The 17,288-nt window shown below is 47.0% G+C and overlaps 1 protein-coding gene across 2 annotated transcripts; it reads right to left on the bottom strand.

Moving 5' to 3' along the window:
• Window positions 1–1,344: 1,344 nt before the first annotated feature.
• TSPAN16 (tetraspanin 16) lies at window positions 1,345–15,663 on the bottom strand. 2 transcript variants are annotated; one of them, XM_019659245.1, is made up of 7 exons: window positions 15,591–15,663; window positions 12,862–13,058; window positions 10,373–10,447; window positions 8,603–8,680; window positions 6,346–6,498; window positions 4,093–4,176; window positions 1,345–1,392 (listed from the first exon to the last, which is right to left on the bottom strand). In XM_019659245.1, the coding sequence occupies exons 1-7, from the start codon at window positions 15,661–15,663 to the stop codon at window positions 1,345–1,347; spliced, it is 708 nt and encodes a 235-aa protein (XP_019514790.1). The 2 variants fall into 2 exon arrangements, with proteins under 2 accessions (XP_019514790.1, XP_019514791.1); XM_019659246.1 differs by lacking the exon at window positions 10,373–10,447.
• Window positions 15,664–17,288: the final 1,625 nt, after the last annotated feature.

The following is a 17,288-nucleotide window of genomic DNA, read 5'->3' as shown; positions in this document are numbered from 1 at the left end:
GGGAAGTTCAACATCAATGGCCAGCAGATGCAGTGTCTGGTGAGGACCAGTTTCTTGAATCATAGATGGCTTTTTTTTTTTCTTCTTTACTATGTCCTCACATGGCAGAAGGGACAAAGTAGCTCTCTGGTATCTCTTTTACAAAGGTGCTAATCCCATTCATGTGAGCCCTACCCTCATGACCTAATTACCTCCCAAAGGCCACACCTCCTAATACCATCACCTTGGGGATTAGGTTTCAACAAATGAATTTTGGGGAGACACACACATTCAATCAGGTATGATAATGCTATTAGGATTGTGAACACAAATGTATACAGTTTGAAAATATACACTGAAATATGAAGAGTTGAAATGACATTGGGATTTGTTTTAAATTCAAGGGGGAAAAAAGATAATGAAACAAATAATGTCAAACTCTTGGTGATTGCTGGATCTGGGTGATGGGTATGTGGGGGTTTCTTTGGATGAGTTATCTTCTGTGAACACTTTAGATTTTTTTCACTAAATAATTTTTTTAAATTAAGTTTATTGGGGGACAATGGTTAGTAAAATTACATAGGTTTCAAGTGTACAATTCTATAATACATCATCTATATATCACATTGTGTGTTCACTACCCAGAGCCAGTTCTTTCCATCACCATATATTTATTCACAAAATAATTTACAAAACAAGACAGGTACATGAGAAGGCAGGCTGTGTCACCCCTCAGATACTTAAAACTAAAGTAATTGCCAGCTAGTGTGAAAAAATAAAACAAAAAAGAAAGGAGTCAGGATGACAGGGGTTTCCCAAATCTGTTATTACAATCTCCCTTCAAAAAGCAATGAGTGGGCTGGCCGAGTGGCGCGATGGTTAAGAGCTGGCCTGAGAAGCAGGGCCCCGGTTCGGATCCCACATTAGGGCCAGTGACGCTGCGCCCTCTACATCTAAGATGGTGAACAACAGCTTGACCTGGAGCAGCGCTGCCGTGAGTCACTGGCATAGGCTGCAGTGAAGCTGCAGTGGGCTGCCATAAGCTACCATGAGTGGCTGGCAGCCGACATGAGTGGCCGGCAGCCAGCATGAGCTGCCAAGAGCCGCTGTGAGCGGCCATCCAGTGGCCAGCAAGTGATTGCCTCACCTGGGAAGAGTGCAATGATAATACCAACATGGGCCAGTGAAGCAATGTCCTCCACAACTAGACTGAAGAACAAAAGGACAGCAACCTGTCTGTTCCCCTTCCCCGATTCCCCAACGCTGTTCCCCTCCCCCAATTCCCCAATAACATCTTTAAAAAAAAAAAGAGACCACATCTCCAGCAGCCAGGTGGGCCCAGTTGTCCCGTCTTCCCCAGGTCTGTCAGCCCAGCTTGACAAACAGCAACAAGGTGTCAAGAATTCCTGGCAGCTGAAAAGGGAGAAGAAAGAAACACTGAACCAACTTGAGGGACTTCTGAAACCTGAATCAAATTGGGTACTTGGAGATGCGGAGCATCCTGTTCCAGAAAGGTCAGGGGCAGGGTTTTAGAGATGGCCAAGGTCCCTCAGGGTCAAGTTGGAAATAATTTGGACCTGTTAAGACAGTCAATCTCAGTGGTGGGTAGAAGGCGGAGGCCTTTCATGAGGCACATTAGTCTTTCTCCCTTTGCTTCCCCCAGGTCTTATCTCCCGACTCTCCTGCTTGCCTCCTGGGTTCTGAAAACTACATTTCCCAGAACCCCTGCCCTCTCAGCTCCTGTTAGGTTTGGCCAATAGGAAGCACTAATTAGAGATGGGCGAGTGAGAGGAAATGTTGGAGTATTTCTTCCCTATACCCTCCTCTCTTCTGCTCATCCTGAACTCTCCAAGACCACCTGATGGTCCCTCCTCCTTGGCTCTTGCTCTCCCTACCTGTTCAGGCCTAAGAAAAGTAGAAGCTACCCAAGTTGCTAGCCCATGAGTGCCTCAACATCCCTTATTTTCCTTAACCCTACCCACACCTCTGCAAGGAGGCCCCTGAAGCTTCTTAAAAGGACTATCTGGGGGCTGATTTCTGTTTCCAGCTGGGATCCTGACTGTTATTACCTCTTTGGGGAAGAGAGTGTGCTATATTGGGTTGTCGGAAACGTCATGACGCATTTTTTGCAATGAAAAACATAGAAAAAATACGTCATGACTTTTCTGACAATGCAATAGTTTGCAAACACACATTCAATATAAATTTGTACAATAAAAAAATGCCCACTTTTAAAATACAAATCAGGCAGATGAAACTCATGCATATATTGGATGGTGGTGATCTGCAGAAAAGCACTACTGCATATTGAAAATCAGTGTGGGAGAAGCACAGGAGAAAAAATTAGGGGCTCAAAAGGGTGGAGAATTTTTTTTAAAAATTAACAGTTTTATTGAGATGTAATTCCTATATATACAATTCACCTTTCTAAAGTATACTGTTAAGTGGTTTAATCCCTTTACACTTAATGTAATTGCTAAGGAGGTAGGACTTATAGCTGCCATTTTGCCATGTGTTGTCAATTTGCTTTTTTTGTTCTTATTCTGCTATTCATCCACCATGACCTTATTTTGTGTTAGATATTTTCTAGTGCACCATTTTAATTCCCTTGTTTCTTTTACTATATTTTACAGTTATTTTCTTAGTGGTTGCCCTGGGGATTACAAATAACAGCTTTACTTTTTACAATCTAGTTTAAATGAATACTAAATTAATTTCATTAGCCTACATATAGCTCTGTTTTTCTCTAACCTTCTTTGTGCTATTATTGTCATGTGAATTACATCTTAATATAAGTCTATCAACACAGTTTTATAGTTACTGCCTTATGCACTTGTCTTTAAATGAGGTAGGAGAAGAAAAGTTTTAAAGAATATATTTTTCTCCCAGGGGCTTATCTGAACTTGGCTCTGAGCAGAGATCTGCACCTTGGACAGGATGAGAATAGCTCCTGTGCATAGTGTTTCAATAGTGAGAGGCCTTTGAGCATCTCTAGTGGTGCATGCAGAACTCATCACCTTTCCACCACTGCCTCCCTATTATCTCTGCCTCCAGTAAGACCTCCCTCGATTTGATGACAATAACTTCCCAGAATCACAGGGCATTGTGCCAAGCCTGTGATGCATTCCACCTCATCAATGCTAGCAACAAACAACGGGGCAGCCCATTTTACAAATGAAGGAGGCTGTGGTCCTCACTCAGCTAGTGAGTGACATAACTAGGACTAAAGTTTGGAGCCCCACCCCTTGCCCGCTCAGGCCTACCCACAAGGAAATGTAGGATATACTCATTAGCTGGATGAAGAGAGCATATCCCCAGAGTAAGTTTTTCCTCACCTGAATCAGGTCTGAGCCCCAGAACCCTCATGCCTTTCCCCCTTTTCTAAGTCACCCTGCTTAAAATGACCTCCCCTCTCACCTTCTCAGTTTTGTATTTCTCCTGAACACTTATCACTATCATACAATACATTTTCCAATTTAAAGAATCATATTTCTTGTCTTTTTCTGCCGATTAGAAGTTCAGCTTCATGAGGGCAGGGATTTTTGTCCGTTTAGTTCCTTGTATCCCCAGTGCCTACAACAGTGCTGAGACATAGTAAGTGCTCAATTAAGTTTGTAGAGTAAAAAAGTGAATGTTAAAACCTTTCTACTGGCTTTCTATTATACTCAGAATAAAGCCAAACCCTTCTCTGCAGCCCACAGGGCCTTGGATGATCTCCCCGCCCAACTCCGTGCCATCATCTCCCCTTACCACCCTTCTCACTCATCCTGCTCCAGACACAGGGGCCTCCCTGCTGGTCCTTGAATAAGTCAAGCTTATCCCTGCCTCAGGGCCTTTGCACCAGTTGTTCCCTCTGCCTTCCCCCCACACACATGATTTTCCCTCACTTCCTCAGGTCACTGGTCAACTGTCACCTCCTCAGAGAGGCCCTCCCTAATCTTCCCTATTCTATCACCATGTGTTACTGTTTCCCCTACTTGAATGTCAGTGCCACATTGGCAGAGATTTTTTTTCTTTTATCACTGCTGTGTCTTCAGTGCCCAGAACAGTGGTTGGCACACAGTAGGTGCTCAATAAAAGAGCTCAGTGTGTCCCAGAGGTGCTGGGCCTTACTTGTATCACTGCTGCCCCCAGCGAGCCCCCACCCAGGTTGAAGCTCTGAGTCTTGGTTATTTTCAGGAGCTTGGGAAAACAGCCCTAAGGATACAAATATCCAAGCAGGCAGGACCTGGTTAGGGGCTTGTAGACTCTAAGGCCCTATCACCTCCCACCCCTTTTGGGCCACCCAAACAGCTCTCAGATTTAGGGAGGATAAAGAGACAAAGCCACAGGACCTTAGCTCCTTCTTGCTTGACTATCCTCCCCCAACACCCCAGCATCTTCCTGGCCTCCTCACCGCCCCCCCCACACACACCCCAGAACACCCTTGTATTCATCTGTGCTGATGTCCAACTGGGGCGATGTCCTGAATTATTACTAGCTGTGTGACCTTGGGGAAGTCACTATTCTTTTCTTTGCCTTAGTTTCCCCAACTGTAAATGTGACCAACTGTGACCCAACAAGATTTTTGTGTGGTTAAAGAGAAAGAATCTACATGAAGAACCCAGCAGTGGTTTGACACAGAGGGAGCACTCAGTAACTGTTAGTTATTTCTGAGTGATCGTTACATATGAACAAAAAGGGTAACATGCATCCAGCACCTTCTCAGATCTCTACATGTATTTTCTCATTAATTTCTCACTACAACCTCATGAGGTGGGGACTTCTTTTCTCTGTTTCACAGGTGAAGAAACTGAGGTTCAGAGAGATTAAGAGACCAGACAGTGGGTGGGCGGAGCAGTCTCCTGCAGGTGACGAGGCCTGCACTCCACATGATGGAGTCACTGAGATGTTCCTCCTTGTAGGCCCCCCAGCACTTCTTTTTTTCTGGAAGCTTGGGCTGCCTTGAGCTCAGTGTTGGCAGTTCAGTGACCTCCTTCACTTAAGAAGCCTTTATTAAGTGCCTTCTGTTTGCTGGGCACTGGACTGGGCACTGGGAATGCCACAATGTACAAAACAGGCAAAATTCTTGCCTCGGTGGGGCTGAAATTTGAATGGGAGAAACAGGTAAATAGGTAGTGATTAAGCACTGGACAGACACTGGAGCAGGGTAAGGAGATGGAGTGTGATGGTGATTTGGGGGCAAATCCTGTTATAGAGAAGGGATCAGGAACAGCCTCACTAAGTAAGTGACAATGGATACAGACTTGAAAGCCGTGAGGTAGGAAGACATTTAGGGGAAGAGCATTCCAGGCAGAAGGAACAGCCTTTGCAAAAGCCCTGAGGCTGGCATGTGCCTGGTGTGTTTGTGTAGCAGTGAGGAGGCCAGTGTGGCTGCAACAGAATGAAGGGAGGGGTGAGTGGGAGGAGAGGACATCAGGAGGTGACACTCGGGTTGTGCAGGACCCAGTGGGCTAGTGTATATGTAGCCCCATGTTTATTTTTGAGGCCCTGACCAGGGACTCGACCAGCCAATTCTTTGCAGGGTTCAGCTCCCAGCAGGAGCCATTCAGGATGATGGATGAACTAATGAATGATTCCTATTTTCTCCCTCAGAGAAGATCCCTGTGTGCATTCACCTGTGGCAGAAGTCAGGGAAAGCTGGGTGTTGGGTTTCAAGCCCAGCTCCCCATGCCCTGGCCGTGGGAACCTCTCTGTGCCTCAGTTTTCTCATCTGTAAAATAGAGAAGCACAGTCCCCACCTGGAGGGGTATGATAGGGACAGAATTCACAAAGTGAGTGCCTACTGAAAAAAAAACCAAAAAAACCTGCCATTCCCCAGATAATTTTTTAGGGCCGGCCGAGTGGCTCACTTGGTTAAGAGCTCGCTCAAGAGTGCAAGCTCTGAGCAACAGCAGTTCGAGTTCCGGCCCGAGCTGAGCAGCTGCTGAGCTGCCAACAGGTGAAAGGATGGCTCAGCTAAAAAAACAAAAACAAAAAAATGACAAAGTGAGTGCCCAGTTGCACAGCCTTCATTATCACTAGGATGATCATTTCTCATCACTGCTGTTGAAGATTAAGTTCTCTGTATGGCAGGCAGTGTGGCCCAGGCAATGGACTCAGGCCAACGTGGATTCAAACCCCAAAGCCATGTGACCTCGAGCCCTTCATGTTCCCTCTCTGAGTCTCAGTCTCCCCATCTGTGAAACGGTGATGGTAACCTAACTCCCCAAGGCTGTGTGGATGAAATAAGCTGAACACCCAATGAGGGTTGATTTCCCTCTCCCCAGACCCCCTTTGCTGGGGTTCCTGCAAATATGCAATTTTTATAAAAGTCACCAGCCCTTGGGGTCTAACAAGGTGATGCCCCAAAAAATCTCAGGTTACCTCCTGGTGGATGACACCTGTGGATACGTTGCACCCATTGCAGGCCACGGTCCCAATGGATTTACAGCAGCTCCTTGGATAGGCATGGCCGGTCATCATTTCAAAGGAGGAACCAGAAAAATCTATGTAGTTCTTCACTCCACAGCACTTCAGCTGCAGAGAGAATAAACACTTGAAGACTTCCTTCCAAATATTAAAGTAACAAAAACAGTAGAAATCAGTCACCATGGCTACTGTCTAGCACGGTCACAATATTCCAGGGCTTGTGCTAAATGCCTCCCTTGGCCCCCCATCATGGCTCAGACCTGTCCATGGTCCCCCATCTTACTTGGAGTGAAAGATGAACTCCTCACCACTGCCCACAACACTCTGCACGACCTGCCCTGTTACCTCCAGGCCCTCATCTCCCCCTACTCTCCCTTTTACTCGCTGAGCTTTAGCCACACTGGTCTCCTTGCTGTTTCTCAAACACACAAAGCAAGTGCCAGCTTCAGGGCCTTTGGACAGGCTGTTCCTTCACTCTTTTTAAAATGCTGTTCCTTCAAATATCTGCACAACTCCCTCCCTCACTTCATTCAGGTCTCTGTTCAAGTGTCACTCCTCAGGGAGGCTTTCCCTGACCCCTCCTTCCAAATTAGCCACAACCCCTAAATCCATCAGTCTGGGCTAAGTCATGCTGCATAACAAACAGCCCTTCAATCTCAGCCATTCATTTCTCTTCATACCATATGCCCATCACAACTTAGTAGGGGAACTGTGTTCATCAAAGTCACTCAGGGATTCAGGCGGATGGAGTAGCCACCGTCTAGATGGTTCCACTATTGTGGCAATGTGAAAGAGAGCTCTGGAGGGCCTGACACCGGCAATTAACTAATGTGGCCCGGAAGTGACACACATCATTTCTGCTCACAGCTGATTGGCCAGAACTCATCACATGACCCGCAACTAACTACAAGAGAATAGGACAGGCCTTTCTACTCTGTGCTGAAAATAGGTGACAAGCACTTAGGAGTCAACAAAACCCTCATTCTCTATGCCTTTTCTCTGCCTTGTTTTACCTCATAGCACTTATCATCCCTGACACCAATGTTTTCTTGATAGCTTCTAGTCCGTCTCCCCACTCAAGTGTCAGCAACAGAATGGCAAGGATTTTGTTTTGTGCACAGCTGTGTCCCCAGAGCCCTGGAAAGTGCCCAGAACATAGTAGGTGCTCATAAAGATTAGTTGAAGGGCTATATGAATGAATGAGAGGTATTCTCTATTCTCTCAAGCTTGAGAAGCCAAAATTGGGATGCAGGCAAGCCCTCTACCCATTGTGTGCCCTTTCCCAAGCCTCCACATGACCCCAAGTAATTCCTGGGCCCAAGACTTAGATATGAAACATCCCCAAGAACAGGCCTCAGAGACCTTTAACTGCTTGCCCCAGGAGCTTAGATGACACATGGAGGCTGGTCTTGCTCCTTAAACAAAAGATTCAAGATATAAATCTCACTATCTCACACCCACGTGGATGGCTACGATAAACAACAACAACAACAACAACAACGAAAAAAAAAACCCAGAAAACAAGTGTTGGAGAAACTGGAACCCTTGTGCTTTACTGGTGGGAATGTAAAATGGTGCAACTGTTGTGGGAAACAGTGTGGAAATTCCTCAAAAAACTAAGCATAAAATGCCATATGATCCAGCAAGTTCACTTCTGGGTGTGTGCCTAAAAGAACTTGAGAGCAGGATCTCAAACACCTAAGCAGGATTTGTACACCCATGTTTATAGCAGCATTATTCACAATCGCCAAAAGGTGGAAGCAACTCAGTGTTCATCGATGAATGAGTGGATAAAGAAAATGTGGTCCATCCAGACAATGGAAGATTATTCAGTCTTAAAAGGGAAGAACATTCTGACACCTGCTACACCAAGAATGAACCCTGAAGACATTATGCTGAGTGAAATAAGCCAGACACAGAAGGACAAATACTGTGTGAATCCACTCACAGGAGGTCCCTAGAGGAGTCAGATTCATAGAGAAGGAAGTAGATGGTGGTGCCAGGGGCTGGGGGAGGGGAGGGGAGTGAGTGTTTAATGAGGACAGAGTGTCAGTTTGGGAAGATGAGAAAATTCTGGAGATGGATGGTGGTGATGGCTGCACAATGATGTAAATGTACTTAATGCCACTGAACTGGACACATAAAAATGGTTCAGACGGTAAGTTTTATGTTATGTATATTTTACCACATTAAAAAAAGACGTGAATCTCACATTGTCAATGACCATGTTCCATTCCGTGGAAATGTCACCCGGCTCATTGTAGTTGTGCTCCAGGGCCACTTCTTCAACCTCTTTGAAACAGAAAGCCATGAGCACGTAAAATAGCAAGGTGGCCCATTGGTGAGGTTTCCTGGGGACATAGTGGGGAGGTGGGGGCTTCCCGTCTGCTTCCTTCACTTTAGTTCCCTCCCCTCAGCCTTGGATCTGCACTGGAGAGTGACAAACTCAGGCTACCATCACTCCCGAGGGAGGGACACAGGGGAGAGCGTGGGTCTCGATCAGAGCGCATCTGGTCCTACCCATCGCAAATGAGTTTGAATCATCTGCTCTTTCAAACAGCCCACACACCCGCTACACTCCTCCTTTTTGGCTGTAACTTGATTAAAGACTTTAACGTAATTTTTAGCAACTGAATCGCAATCTTTCTGTCTCTCTCTCTCTCTCTCTCTCTCTCTCTCTCTCTCTCTCCACAAAAAAAGGGGAAACTTTAATTTTCTATTTTTTAAATAAAAGTCTAAATAAAAACATTTTCCCCTCAAAGTCACATGGTTCAAATTTCACAAAACATCAGAAGGGTAGACCATGAAAAAGTCTCCCTCCCACCTTTTTCTCCCAGCCAACAAGTTCCTCCCACTCCACGACAACGACTGTCACTGTTTTCTGTGTCCCAAAACAGATATTCTATGTGTGTCAAAGCAAAGTATATTCTATAATTTTTTCTCCTTGCTTCATACGACTTTATTGTTCTGCATTCGGCTGTTCTCCCCAGAAGTAGCAATTGCTCTTGGTGCCCTGCTGGCGTCCCAGTGGCATTTGTCATTTCTGTGCCCACTGTGTTTGGCTTCCCATTGCCAGCAAGAGAAGGCTCTCTGTGGCCTCTCTGCCACATGTGCTCCAGGAGCAGCGCTCAAGCCATGACTGATGGAGGTGGTGAGTCAGTACCACAGCTCCCTCATCCCTTGAGTGGAAAAAAGGTGTGTGTTTGGCGATGTATCCCAGATGTCCCCCAGCAGAACTGAGTCCATTTGCCCACATTGTCACCTTTGATGGACTGCATTCCTTTCCCTGCCTCACTTCCCTGTCCCCTACAGGGCCTTCTAAAGCTCAGCTCTCAAATAAACCAGGAGCCTTCAAATTCTTGTCTCAGAGTTGGCCTCTGGGTGGACGTAAATGAGGATCTTGCTATGTCCTGAAAAATGCACCATCTTGTGCAGAAGCCCGTCTTGTCTCTTTTCACCTGCATCAGATGGACTCCCTTGTGACAATTATTATAAATTAATCTCACCCACTAGGCCGGTGGGGGGGGGACGACGACAATCTTTTGCACATCTTGGTATGTACTATGTCATTCTTCCCTTGAACAAGCAAATCCTCGGATAATTCCTAAAAATGGGAAGGTTGGGCCAAAGTGTCCATCTTTGTCATTTTGATGGGTTTTGCTGTTTTCAACATAATTCAAAAGCCCTGACAACTTTTACAGTTTTTCCCATTTCTTTTTATCACCAGACCACCGTATGCAGGAGAGATGGTCACAATAACTGAGCTAGTTTCTTGAGGTCTTGAGGGGAGAGCTGAGGTTTTCGGCTTTTCACCCCATCCCTGGAGGCCCAATATTCCAACCTAGCGACCAGTGGTCTGGCCATCTGGGATCTCTGCTGAGCAGCCCAGAGTCTGAGTGTCTCCCGGTGGGGGAGGGAGAGGAGGGCTTCCCTTGATTCTGTTTACTTCCAATACAGAGGGGAGAAGCTGCACTGTACTTACAATTGGGAGGAAGGCAAGAATCACTGTGGCGACTGTGATTTCCACGATGAGAACGACAACCAAGCACAAGAAGCACTGGGAGACACAGAGGATGTGGAGGGGGCTGGGAGCCTGCTGGGAGTTCCTGCCCCCCCTCAGGCCATGTGACCTCCCCAGTTTGAAAGAACTCACACACCCCCGCGTGGGGGTAGGGGGATGTTGTTTTTTTCATGTGCTGCTTTCCTGCATATCGTCCAAGATGCCGGCAGTGGGGTATTCTTAGAAGCCACTCCTCACTGGACCCCGATTTTATGCTTAGCACTTTATGTGTGTCAGGGAGACCTATATGTGTCAGAGAAGCCTAAGTGAGGACCTCCAGGTGAAGTAAAAGCTGTGTGCATGGATGTGTGGGGGGGTGTTCAGGGGGTGGGGAAGGGAAGGTGGGGAGGACAGAACAGAGGCAGGAGGAGGGGAGAAGCCGCAGACCCACCAATGTGAGAGCAGGGGTGATGGAACTGAAGGGGGAGGGACAGGTGACAGGTCGGTGGATGTCAGAAGGAAAACATCCACATTTGCTGACTAACATTTCCAATAAATTCACTTGCGCAGTGGAAAACAATGGGAAATTCGGCAGCAAAGGGTAAGCCTTCGAGCTATCCCATCAAGGAGAAGCTGCTTTCCTCCCTGGGCCTGTTTTCCCATCTGTACAGTGTAGTAATGGGACCAGTCCCAGGGGTCTCAGAGGGTTTTGTGGAGCTTATTGAGGCCAGATGGGGGCAAAGTAAGGTCAGCACCTGGCTTCCCTTTCATCTATTTCCATTTATGCCTATTATTGTTGTTGTTGTTATTATTATTATTATTAAGACCTGTTTAATAATTCAGGCTTTGAGTCACCGACTGGTCGATGACAGGGCTTATCAGGCCTTGTCACAGAGAGGCAGGAAAGTACAGTGGCTATACCCTTGGGGTCCCCACAGCCCACAGGGGTAAACTTGGGTGCAGGGCTTAGCAGTTGTGGGACCTCAGATGAAAGGTTCATGTAACAGATTATGAGGATTAATATTAATATCAATATTACTATCTCTCTGCCTCTGGGTGACTAAGATAACCAGGCATCAGAAATTCCTATCTTCAGTGGCTCTGCTCTATCTTCAGAATCTATCCTGAATCTGCCAATTCTCACCTCCTCCACAGCCCCACGGGGCCCAGCCTCCGCCATCTCCCACTTGGACCAGCACAGTCCCTGCACTGTTCCTCCCCCAGTCTGTTCCCCCAAAAGGCCACCAGAGGGTGCTTGTGAGCACCTGAGTCCCCCAAGTCCCTCCTCTGCTCAGAACCTCTGTGGCTCCCAACACCATCAAAAGGACTTTGCTTTTGGGCCAGCTGAGTGGCACATTGGTTTAAAGTTGGCTTGGTACACCAGCTCTGAGCAGCAAGGCCCCAGTTCGGATCCCACATGGGCCAGTGACGCTGCCCTCTACAGCTAAGATGGAGAACAACAGCTCGACCTGGAGCTGGGCTACTGTGAGTCACCAGCAACGGTGTAGGCTGCAGTGGAACTGCAGTGGGCTGCCATAAGCTACCGTGTGTGGCTGGCAGCCGTGGTGAGCAGCCGGCATGAGCTGCCAAGAGCCGCCGTGAGTGGCCCTGTCCAGTGGCCAGCGACCAATCTGCCTCACCCGGGAAAAGCGCTTTGATAATACCGACATGGGCCACTGAAGCGATGTCCTCCACACAACTAGACTAAAGCACAAAAAGGACAGCAACTTGTCTGTTCCCCTTCCCCGATTCCCCAACACTGTTCCCCTCCCCCAATTCTCCAATAAAATCTTTAAAAAAAAAACACAGGACTTTGCTTTTATGAATGTCGCTCAGACAAGCTTGTAAGGGAAATGGGAACAGGGAAGCTGGGAGCTGGATTTTGGGGAGACGTTTAGCCAAGGCTTATGTGAGAATAAGAGATGTGAAACCTGCGACACGCTGCCTGCATGATAATGCTTGAAACTTCCATACCCCATGTACTTGAACATGCACTCGTGCATGTATAATGATTACAGTGTTGTGTCAGCAGGCGACATACACATAGGCCAATGGAAAGAGCAGTGTGCCCAGATCAGACCCAAGCACAATGGAAACTCTTGGAAACAGAAGAGGACTGGAGGGGACACTCAGTAAAGGGGACAGTGTGTCACCGACTGAGGGAAAAAAAATCATATCCGATCCCTACTTCACACCACACACATATGAACTCCTGAAGGCTAAAGAGCTAAAAGTGAGAAAGCAGACTGAAACTATGGGAAGAAGACCTAGGAGAGTGTAATTTATGATCTTGGGTAGGGAAGGCGTTCTAAATGAGACATATCATAAAGGAAAAGATGGATGTATTGAAGACATCAACTGAGACACCATAAACACTGTAAAATAGGGGATGGGAGGGGGTTGCAGCATGTGCAGTGAAGGATTCATACATGAGAAGGTAGTTTTTGGGCCTGTGTGCAGATCCAACTTACAAACAAGAGAGTGACTCTGCTTTCTTTGGTTGCTCCACACCATCTGGCAAAGCCAAGCAGCACTGTGATGCAGCCCATCACCAGACACAGGTAACCAACATGAAGCAGGTATGCAAAGGACAGCCCGAGGACCATTGTGAGGACAGCACCTCTGAACTTGACATAGATGCCCAGGCCAATGAGGATCATGCCAGAATCTTTAGAACAGAAATCAGAAAGGAAAAAGCAGTCTGTTAGTTGTATACAAATAGAACTCTCCCCGGGGGAGAGAGGAAGAGCGTGAAGGCCAATAAAATTAGCAAAAACATTTAAAAAATGACAATACCCAGTGTTGATGAGAATGTGGAGAAACATTCTCATACATTGCTGCCAGGCAACAAACTTTTTTTGTGTGCATGGGCAGGAGGACTCTTGTAATTCATATTTAAAACCTTAAAGATTTTACGGTAAAAAACTTTATCTAGAAATTCCATCTAGATATTCAGCTTAAGGAAAATAGTCACATATTTACCTCAGTATTAGGATGCTCAGGGAGGTTCATTAAGGAGAAAACATAAAAAAGAACTGAAGCAACCAATAAGACAGAGCAAGTAGGTAAATCATGGCATGGCCATGCAATGGGACCCTAGACAGTTATTTCAAATGATGCTGTAGGACAGAGAGTGACAATTTGTTTTTCCTGAAAAGTCCCTTTGCAGGCTGTAAGTTCTCTGTTGAAATAACAACTCTGCCAGTGTAGCTCACAAGCAGCTGTACTCAATTTGTAATCAATTTTTTAAAAAATTCACAAATACATTGTATCCATCTATCTGGCTACAGTTTGCTGGCCCCTATTGTAGGATAATGTTTATTGATATGGAAAGATGTTTTTAATACCTTGATATTAATATGTTTTTTCAAAAGTTGATGGCTGGCAGTCAGGCCCTTTGATATTTGCCCAACAGAGTTGAAAACTTATGTCCACTCAAAAACCTACACGTGAATGTTTCTAGCAGCTTTATTCATAACTGCCAAAGCTTGGAAGCAACCAAGATGTCCTTCAGCAGGTGAATGGACAAATAAACTGTGGGACGGCCAGGTGGTAGAATATCAGCACTGAAATGAAATGGCTATTACGCCATGAAACGATGCGGAGGAACTTTACAGCCATATTGCTAAGTGAAAGAAGCCAATCTGGAAAGGCTACATGGTGTATGATTCTAAGTATGTGACATTCTGGAAAAGTCAAAACTAGGGAGATGATAGAAGGATCAGTGGTTGCCAGGGATTTTGGGGGAGGGAGGGGTGTGTAGGTGGAGCACAGAGGATTTTTAGGGCAGTGAAACTACTAAATATGGTACTAAAATGGTGGATGTGTTATCAAAAGCCATAGAATGTACACCGAGAGTGAACCCTAATGTAAACTATGGACTTTGGGTGATAATGATGTGTTAATGTAGGTTCATCAGTTGTAACATACGCACAACTCTGCTGGGGACTTTGATAATGGGGGAGGCTATGCATGTGTGGGGGCAGGAGGTATACGGGAAATCTAGTTTCTGCTCAGTTTTGCTGTGAACCTAAAACTGTTCTAAAAAATAAAGTCTACTCGAAAGGGGTGAAAAGTTAAATTTTTTTTAAAGGGGAAAAAAAGTAGATTGTAAAGTAACATCACCCCATGTTTGCTTTGTCAATTTTAAAATGTATATAGAAAAGCCTGGAAAGATCTAATGATGATGATATATATTGAGCCATGTTCCCATGATAGGCATAAGCCCTTTAAATGCACTGTCTCATTTAATTCCCATCAAAATGTTACAGTACAGGTAAGAAGAAGATAATTGATATTTAATATCCTTCTCTTTCCTGGAAGCCTGTCCTTATACTGTTCTACTATAAAAGCTGTTATTCCTTGACAATGTGCATTTTGAGGTGTTTTTTTTTTTAAAGATTTTTATTGGGGAATTGGGGGGAAGGGAACAGTGCTGGGGAATTGGGGGAAGGGGAACAGACAAGTTGCTGTCGTTTTGTTCTTCAGTCTAGTTGTGGAGGACGTTGCTTCACTGGCCCAAGTTGGCACCATCATTGCGCTCTTCCCAGGCGAGGCAGATCAGTCACTGGCTTCTGGACGGCCGCTCACTGCGGCTGCTGGCCGCTCATGCTGGCTGCTGGCTACACACGGTAGCCCATGGCAACCCACTGCCACAGGGGCTGCAGCCTACGCTGTCGCCGGTGACTCATGGCAACCCAGCTCCAGGTTGAGCTGTTGTTCAGCGTCTTAGCTGTGGAGGGCAGTGTCACTGGCCCTCATATGTGGGATCCGAACCGGGGCCCTCTGGCATCCCAAGCCAGTTCTTAACCATCGTGCCACTCGGCCGGCCCTGAGTTATTTTTATTGTAGGAAAAAAATGTTTTGAAAAACTTAAAGGGCCAAGACAATGATGACTCCCTCCTGCCCTCCCCAAACAACTTAGTTTTCTGCAGGATTTGACTTAGAGCCAAACTCTCCTGCCATTGACTCCGGGTTCCCCAGATCACACTCTTCTGTGATTTTTACCAGATCTAGGTCGATGAAGGCTATGCCTGTTCCCAACGTGTCCTGCTGCTCGTCATCTGCCCTACATCCCTCCTGCTCCCCTGGGGACTACAGATCTGGATGCCAATGAATTTGGATCAACTTATTTCTGTCTTCGAGGGAGCCAGCCGTGGAGGAAATGCTGTGAAGCCCAGGGGCCTGGATTGTGACATACTTACAGCCAGGAAGCCATTGAGGAAAGATAACAGTCTCTTCAAGGGAGAATAGGGAGTGTGCATTTCAGCCATGTCAGTCAGGCTGGGGGGCCCTGACCATCTACGTCAGCATCTTCCTAAACCTCTGGGCTACTTTTTCCTGAGATGGTAGAAGGCTGGGGAGAGGGGGTGGCACCAAAGCTGACTTGCTCTACCCCTCTCTCTCCTAGCTGCCTGATCATCTGCAGAGGAGAGGGCCCAGCTGCCACCCCTCTGCAGTCATAAGCCTTTATCACATCACAACTGAATGCTGGAGCAAGGCTCCTGGGGCCAGGGAAGCAGGTGTCTCAAACTGTCCGCTGCTGGCTCCTCCAAATAGGACACACCAGGGGAGGAGAAAAGGCATGGTGTGCTGCTATGGTACCCCCAGAAATCACCGGTGCCCTGTGGGCAGAGTACTCAGCACTGACCACTCATGTGGTTGATGCCCCCCCCACCCTTCCCCCCCCCACACACACTAGACTGGAGGCTGTAAGAGGGGTAGAGGCCTGGGCTGTCCTATTCATGGCTGTGTTCCCAAAGCCTGGTACACAGTAGGTGCTCAAGAAACCAGTGTGGAATGAATGAATCAAGAGGCTCCATGACACAGGAATCTGACCATAAGCCACCAGGGCCCCCAAGCCCCTGCCCACACATTAGCTCATTTGGCTCATCCTTCTCATGTGTCTCAGAGAGGCCAAGATAATTGCTTGAGGCCACATAGGAAGCAGGGTGAAGGCTGGGTTTTGAAGCTTCAAGAGCATCAGAAGGTGGAAACCTGTGACACCCCACTCCACCCCAAGAACCAGTCCTTTTTCCATCTGGGGCCTGCCCGGCCAAAGCTGGTGAAGCAATTGTCCTTGAGCCCATGTGTCATGGATCACTAAGACTTTCTTGATGATAACAGAGGCATAGAGGGCATTTCAGGGCATAAAAATGTGCGCGTGGGCAGAGAGCCCTAGGCCCAGCTCTGGCAGCCCCTAGCCCACATTGTCTTCCTGCCTCTCAGCCCATCCAGGTCCATGCGACACCAACCCTGTGCCCCTTGTGCTCACACCCCTGGGCTGGCTATGTGTCTGCCCAGGTCCTGGAGGGCTCAGGGCTTTTAGAAAGAAGAAAATAATTTGCATTTGAATTAATCTAATGAATGTTTGTCAAATCTCTCGCTTCTTGAAACGTGTAGAACTAAGCAAGATGTTCATGGAAGAGGGACTGTCTCCACATCTTTCTTTAAATGGCCATTTAAAATAAGAAGCCTCAGATTCAGGGGTTCAGTGCCTAAAAGTGAGGGCGCAAAGGAGGGCGAGGAAATGGGGATGAAAAGGAGTATGGGAAAATGCAAAGTGCAAAGGAGGGTAGAGAAAAGGGGGACTCAAAGGAGGGTTGAGATGGAGGCAAAGATGCAAATGAGGATGGGAAAAAGAGGGGCGGATAGGAGAGGGGAGGGTGGGAGGCAGAGGGTGGTGTAGATGTAGAAGCGCGGTGGAGCAACCCCGGTGGTAACTGGGTTACCTGGGCGCGCGGCTTAAGGTGCTCCACTCCGTGGCCCCCCCCCACTTCACTGCAAGGCAGCGGATCGGGTGCCGGCCTTGCGCGCCCCCTGGCGGCCGCCAGCAGAAGCGCGATCCAACGTGTGTCGGACTTGGGTGTCTACCTGCCAGATAAATCCATCCAATTGT

This window comes from Hipposideros armiger, unplaced genomic scaffold (assembly GCF_001890085.2).
Source record: "Hipposideros armiger isolate ML-2016 unplaced genomic scaffold, ASM189008v1 scaffold_298, whole genome shotgun sequence".
NCBI classification, from domain to species: domain Eukaryota; kingdom Metazoa; phylum Chordata; class Mammalia; order Chiroptera; family Hipposideridae; genus Hipposideros; species Hipposideros armiger.
Note: the sequence above shows the minus strand (reverse complement) of the source record. Positions and strands in the feature narration are given on the sequence as shown.